General features: G+C 39.7%; 1 protein-coding gene across 1 annotated transcript in view; it reads right to left on the reverse strand.

Annotated features, from left to right (window-relative positions):
* The window catches only part of rgs12 (regulator of G protein signaling 12), a 147,093-nt gene that overhangs the window by 138,636 nt on the left and 621 nt on the right, over positions 1-7,836 (reverse strand). The window contains exon 2 of the mRNA XM_033018338.1: positions 1,294-3,336. Coding sequence (XP_032874229.1) covers positions 1,294-3,186 — 1,893 coding nt within the window. The 5' untranslated portion in view covers positions 3,187-3,336. The remainder of the gene's footprint in view (positions 1-1,293; positions 3,337-7,836) is intronic.

A 7,836-nucleotide genomic window follows, 5' to 3' on the forward strand; every position in this document is an offset into this window, starting at 1 on the left:
GAAGCCACATGGCTTTGAGATGTGGGAGGAAACTGGAGAACCCAGAGGAAACCCACTAGGTCGCAGGTTCCACAGAGAACCATGCAAATTCCACAGAGACAGCACCCGAGGGCAGAATCAAACCTCTGTCTCCGTCACAGTGAGACAACAGCTCTACCAGCTGCACCTCAATAACAGCATGGTAATAGGCTTTGAGGGACATTGGCTAAATGTGGACAAACTTGACTATCTTAGATGGGGCATCTTCGTTGGCATGGGCTAGTTGTGCTAAAAGTCCTGTAACCGTGCTGTATGACTCAACATTACATAGATTGGAGTTTAGTTACAATTTAATTTTCTGCTTTAAGTAACACAAAGATGAGCCAGTATTGCTTGTTCTAAATCTAATAGTTAGACACCACAGGAAATCAATTTTACTTCCTTTGACATGATGACCCATGAGGCAATACTAAAGGCATATCATGCAGATTAAGAAATGTTCAGTGTGTCTAATGGGAATTATGAATATTTTATAAAAATAAACAGAGCGTGTCTTTACGTATTCCAAAGAACCCCCCCCAGCTTTTCCTATCTATGCTCATTTTCAGAATTCAGATGGAAATAATGGAATTAATCGTATAACATAACAGGGAATTTCCACTGCTGAAACAGTGCTTACAGCAACCAGTAACATAAAATAACTCGAACAGGATTGTTGGACACAAATGCACATGGTGTGTCAATTATATAATTTACATGCAGTAGATTTGTTGGTTTCTTACAATGCATTAAATAGCTCATGTAAAATCTGTCATTTCATGGCTAAATTTAATACTCTAAGTGGACATGCTGGAAAAGGTTTTGTAACAATTTCTGTAGTGTACACAAAGGCTTTGATACACTACAGACGGAGCATCTTCAGTATGTACGCACATACCACAGGCACCCTGCTTCCGTCAGTCGATTTCACAGCGACTTAAAGCCTTTTTTACTGTAAAGGGAAGATAAATCATCTTTAAGGTAAGGTCGATGTATTCTGTAGAATGTAAGGAGTAAGTGTAATGGTTAAGAGTTATTACAAGCACATGCAACAAGTTAGTTGAAGCCAAAAATGGATGAATCACTGTTACATGCTTGCAATTAGAAGGTGATTTTGACAGCTGTAAAAGATGAACAGAAACATGCTACCTCAGTTTTTGTAAAATCAAATTGCCAGGCAAAAGAAGCTCTGGTGTGCACCTTTGATAATTTGCCAAAAAACACTTTGCTTTCAAATGCATACAGTGCTGTAACAAATATCACATACAGCCTTACCTTGTTATCTTTGCTTTTCTTGGTATTTTGTTGGATCCCAAACATTTTTTCCATGCCAAACAATTTGTTCGTCAGTTCATTCTTTTGCGCTGCATTTCGAAAGGGCTGGCTTAAGCCACTTCCAACTCTGTATTTCTCTGTCTGAATCTTGCTCATTGGAGGAGGAAGGTCCTGTTTCAGTGTACTGAGGTTGACACTGGATAATCCGTCTGTGGATTCCGCGTAGGATTCCTGGTCACTACTGCTGCAATACTGCCAATCCTTGTGGACGTGAACGGGGAGCCACCTTGGAGTTCCACATGGCACCCCGTTCACATCGGATTTCTTGCTTGAATTAAACACGGACCGCGGAGATGTTCCTGGTACATCCAGCCGGGAGTGATTAAGATGTCTGCTACCGTTATGCAAAGAACATTCATTCTGTGCAAACTCTGAGAGCCGAGAAGCAAGAAATTTGTTTTCCATGTCCTGACGACAACCATTCCACTGAGTACCTTGAATGTGTCCTTTGCCTTGTACGTTACCCCTGGCGGCAGTGGGAGGATGTTTGTTTGAATTGGTTCCTAGATCGACAACCAACACTCTGCTATTCTTTTCCTCCTGGCTGTAGCATCCAATTCCGCTATCACTGTTACTACTAATACTGTTGTTCTGCTGGCCATCAGACGAGTCCCCATCGAGAAAGGCTCTTGCGCGTGCATTTTCAAACGACTCCCCGATGTCCTTGTACAACACTGATACAAACTGAAGGACGGGTTGAGAGGATGGAGGGAACTCCAAGCAGCCGCTGGTGTCTGGGTCTGGCGTGCACTCAATACCAAATCGCCTCGCAATTCCCTGATGGATTTTGTGCTGGCAAAGATCCGGATCGACCATGAAGACGTGGCACGAAGTCCGCAATCCACCATCACCGTCAGCAGCGAGGTTATGATCGTCAAACATCTGCATGGTGACCAGTCCAAAGAATCGGCGGTCGTCGGGGCACACAGCACTGAAGGCTAATTTTTCTGCTGGGTACAAAGCCAATACACTGTGTTTATCATTAAAAAGCTTAACACAGTCGTGCATTATTTTCATCAGGACAAGGGAATGAATCTTCTGCTCAGCGCGCAAGCGTCGCATGCACCCACGGATGGCCTGCAAGCTATCGTTTTCCAGATTGGAGCTTGTCGAAGGCAATTCTATGGAACCCAAATAGCCTACAATCATCCCAACGTTCAAAATGCTAGCATCAAGACCAAATCCATCTGGGTTTTCCAGGCCATTGACAAAGACAGGGTCATCGTGTAACACCTTTAGTACTTCATCTTCAGAGAGGGAATTGTGGTTATTTTTTACACTTTTACGACCGATGGGAAGCCCACTGATTTTTTCAGAGCCTTGTCTTTGCTGCTGTGTACAGTTCCGAACATATTTTCTGGAACTACCGGTATTGTCAAATAGCATTTTAAAAATCCCACCTGACTGTACATCAGCAACAACCTTTTCGGCCCTATTTAGTCCCAATACTTTAGACTTTGGCTTATTGTTCCCCCATGTCACTTTGTCTTCAGTGAAGTTAAGTTCTTCATCACTGGAACCTGTGTCACAGTGGTTATTACCATCGGCAATAACAAGTCGAAGCACACCCGTGCACTGTCCTATCAGTTTCACCACATCTTCATGGGAGGCTTTGGAGACATTAATGTCGTTCACACTGAGTATGCGATCCCCAGGTCTAAGGCCGACATAATGTGCTGGGCTTCCTTTGAGAATGCAGCTCAGCACACACGGAGCTTGCCCAGTTAGAGTAAATCCATAGCCAGTTCTTCCTCTGGCAATGTCAACATTTCTCATCCGAATGGAAGGATTAGTGCTTGAACGATGTTTCACTTGATCAGCTTCCCTTTGCATTGTTTAAATTCCCGCAACAGCACGATACTAATACCAACACATTATTAAAGTGGACAGGAATCCCTCAGTTGAATGTTTCAGGAAAAAATGTGTTCCAATTATCTCTTTTAAGTTCCATCGGAGTTCATGTAACTTGCACCAGTGATATATCTGAAAAGTGAAAAAAAAAAATCAAACCAATTCCATGCATGTTTCAAGTTTCATCAATTGGGCTGGTGCAGATCTATTAATTGAAATATCCCATTACAGAAATGCTTCATCAATGTCGATAATGCTTATCTATATGACTTTCTCAGGCAGTGCATCCAACTGCAACCATCCTCTGCGTGAACAATAACCTCTCAAATCCTTGTTAAATTTCTTAGAGTTAGTTCCACTCAGCAGTTGGAGTGGATAAGAATGGAGAAAGAGGAGCGCTATCCGCACGATATAGGAACGATCCTGCTCTCACCGATAAAATTGAATAGTATAATATATAAGAAGAACCCAATTATTCACAATATAATAAGAATTTGGAAACAAATAAAAGCATCCTTGAAATTAAATAATTTATCAGTACTAACCCCACTATTGAACAACCCCACATTCAAACCTTCTCTCATCGACAACACATATCAACAATGGGATAGACTGGGGATTAGGAAAGTAGGGGATATGTATGAATTGGGTAAACTGTTATCATTTCAACAATTAAAATTTAAATTGAAGGATAATCAATATTTTAAATATATACAGGTATGTGACTTTATGAAGAAATATATACATAGATTTCAAACTATATTTTCAGACCCTTTAGAAGAAGCAATGAATATTAAGGCTGATTCACAAAAATTAATATCATACTTTTATAATAATATATTATATAGAGAATCACCCTCAACAGAAGCACTAAGGGAAGATTGGGAACATGAGCTAATGATAAAGATCGCGAAGGATAGATGGGAAAAGTATTTGATGAATACACATAACTGTTCTATTAATACAAGACATAATTTAATTCAATTCAAATTATTACATAGACTATATTATTCAAAAACGAGGTTGAATAAATTTTATCCAAACGTCTCTCCCAGATGCGATAAATGTTTGTTTCAAAACGCTAATTTAACATTCATTTGTAGGATGTACAAAGTTGAATAAATTTTGGAGTGATATATTTGATATATTTACAAAGCTCTTCAAGTCAAGAATAGAACCCAAAATGGAATGGATTATATTTGGAATAATAGGAGAAGATACCAATTTAAATAAAGACCAAAATGTTTTTTTTAATTATGGGTTAATAATTGGAAAGAAATTGATACTTAAATTTTGGAAAAATACAACCATACCAACTGTTAAAATGTGGATTAGGAATATGATGGACATAGCACGCCTTGAAGAAATGAGACTCCGACTAATAGATAAATATGACCAATTCTTAAGGAGTTGGTCTCCTTTCATCGACTTTTTGGAATCATGTGATGCAGCGGTACCATAAGGATTGCTGATTTCAGTTCATGACGTGGATAGATCTACATCTCCGAATATAGATTTGAAAAATTCTCTTTTAAGGGGCCTTTTCTTCTATTTCTACTTTCCACCTTTTCTTTTTTATTTTATTTTTTTATTTTTATTTTTTATATACACACTTCACATTTTTCTACTCTCTACCATCTATTTTTCCACTCTTTCCCCTTTCTATTGTTTTCTTTTTCTTGTCTTGCTTACTCATAACATAAAACTAGAGGTTGTACATAGAATGGATTACGGTATGACATAGTTGGCACCTAAAATTAGGTGCCACTGTATTGTTTTGTATTGTATTAACTTCTAATAAAATAAACAAAAAAAATTTCGGGTCAGGACGCTTCTTCAGACTGATGCCTGAAGCCTACATAATTTCACGACTGAAACGTTCCATGCCAAGCAATATCTTCCGCACTTACTCCTGTGTAATCAATGCTTCTTTCTCAATTAAAAAAAAAAAAGAGATATTCAGGCCCTTGGGCCCATTGAAACCACACCAACCATTGATAACGCATTCACACAGGTTCTACGTTATCTCACTTTCACACCCACTCCCTATGAATTAGAGGCAATTTTACAGCAGCCACAGATCTCAGGCACTGTGCTACAGTGCCTAAGCTGCGCTACTGTGCCATCCTTCCTATAGTGTGCCGAATGATCAGGGTTTATAAGAAAAGATTGTTAAGGGTTTGGACACGCTAGAGGCAAGAAACGTGTTCCCGATGTTGGGGGAGTCCAGAACCAGGGGCCACAGTTTAAGAATAAGCCATTTAGAACTGAGACGAGGAAACACTTTTTCTCACAGAATTCTCTGCCTCAGAGGGCAGCAGAGGCAGGTTCTCTGGATACTTTCAAGAGAGAGCTAGATAGGGCTCGTATAAATAGCGGAGTCAGGGGATATGGGGAGAAGGCAGGAACGGGGTACTGATTGGGGATGATCAGCCATGATCACATTGAATGACGGTGCTGGCTCGAAGGGCCGAATGACCTACTCCTGCACCTATTGTCTATTGAAGGCGTAGTGTTATCTATAGTGATTTCTCTTAAGGAACAGTGGCCTTGGGTCACTTAACAGAGATAGTCAAAGTAAGAAGGGTTTAAAAGAGTGGTTAGAAAATAATGTTTGTGGGTTTGAGCATAACCTGCAGCAATTTTACCAGACAGCCTCCAAAAATCCAATGGAGAATTTAGAACCCAGGGATTGGCTCGAATGTGAAACTCTACCACAGGGAAAGGATTAAAGGAAAAGCAGAGATGCACTAAGGGGAGGTTGAATAAACAAATGAGGAAAAATGATACAAAGTGCTGGAGTAACTCAGTGGTTCAAGCTGCATCTCTGGAGAACATAGGTAGGTGGCATTTCAGGTCGAGAACCTTCTTCAAACTAGAGCCTGAAAAACGATCCCGACCCAAAACATCCGCTATCCATGTTCTCCAGAGATGCGGCCTAACACTTTGTGTCTTTTTTTGTAAACCAGCATCCACAGTTCCTTACGTCTCCAAGCAAAAACAAGAAAAAAATGGAACATTAGATGTCACATATAGATTTCAATGAAAAAATACGCAAAGTGCTTCGAAATGGAGCATAAATGGTGGCATGCACTGGTCATAGAGATAAACAGCATGGAAACTGGCCCTTGGGACCAACTTTTCCATGCATACCAAGTTGGCATTCTGGACTATCCCTATACAAGTATCCAAATCTGTGCATGCAGAGATAAGACCACAAAATCAAAAGAAATTGCTGCTGCATTGAGTTATATTCCAACATTCGGGTGAGATATTAAACCCAGATCACATCTGCTTGCTCAGGCGGATGAAAGAAAGGATGCACATTAGTTCAAAAAACTGTAGCAGGGCAGTTACCTGCTGGGTCCTAATCAGTATTTATCATTCAACATTCATCATTAAAGCAATTACTTTGACATGATAAGCTTGCTGGATACACGAGGAACTGCAGATGCTGGAATCCGGAGCAAAACACAAAGAGCTGGAGTAACTCAGTGGGCCAGGCTTCCACGGTGGCGCCCAACCCAGGCGACCATTTGTGTGCTAGTCACAGAAGCAGATCTACAATCACATATTACAATCGCTCCACTCTTAAATCTCTACTCCTACAGCACCATTTCTTACTGCAGTGTATCCATACACTGTAAATGGCTTGATTATAACCATGTATTGTCTTTCTGTGTCTGGTTAGCATGCAACAAAAGCTTTTCACGGTACCTCAGTACACATGACAATAAACTAAACTGAACTGAACGTCTGTAGAAGGAATAGGCAGGTGATGTTTTGTGTAAGTTCCTTTCTTCAGACTCACGTTTCAGGACACAACTATTCTTCACACTCTAATTGAGATGTCGCCTATCCATTCCCTCCACGGATGCTGCCTAACCCGCTGAGTTACTCCAGCACTTTGTGTTTTGTGCCAACAGCTTGCTATTTGTGGAGACACAAGGAATTGCAGAGGCTGGCTGACAAAATAGCTTGCATTTGTGTAGGCTTGCTATGAACAAACTGACCACTACAATTCTTAAATTAGAACAAAGACTGTCCTCCAGAAGTATTTAATTGATTATAAAACATTTTCTAGACGTTGCGATTCAAAAATATTTTTTGAAAATTAGATCAGAAAATAGTGAAAGTTCTCCATAGATCAGGCAGCATCTTGTGAAGTATGAACTTTTATTTGGTCTGTTGATATATTGCAAAATCAAGCAATCACAGCACAGAGAACGTTAAATTGGCTGGATACATGTCAGAAGTTCAAATCTTGTAAAATAGGCACCAAACGAAAATAATTCAACCAAAACAGGCAAATATAATTTTCAGTTACACTTTAAAATCAATAACCTTACACTCCACTAACTTAAAATGCATCCATGCTCAAATATAAATGTATCAACTTTCAAGATCAAATAGTCTCTAATATTTAAACATTTAAATGCCCATGTTTCACCACCACATTAGAACCAGTTACGGATTTAAAAACATTAAAATGCGCCGGATTTCGAATTTACCAAGATAATGAATAAAATAACCTTCGCTAGAAACACTTCGGTGGGAAATATTAAAAGTTTAGTGTCAGCTTTGTTTTAAAGCGGCTTCTCTGCACTCTTAAACGCAGTGTTTTTATCGGAT

The sequence above is a fragment of the Amblyraja radiata genome, chromosome 3 (assembly GCF_010909765.2).
Source record: "Amblyraja radiata isolate CabotCenter1 chromosome 3, sAmbRad1.1.pri, whole genome shotgun sequence".
Classification (NCBI taxonomy): domain Eukaryota; kingdom Metazoa; phylum Chordata; class Chondrichthyes; order Rajiformes; family Rajidae; genus Amblyraja; species Amblyraja radiata.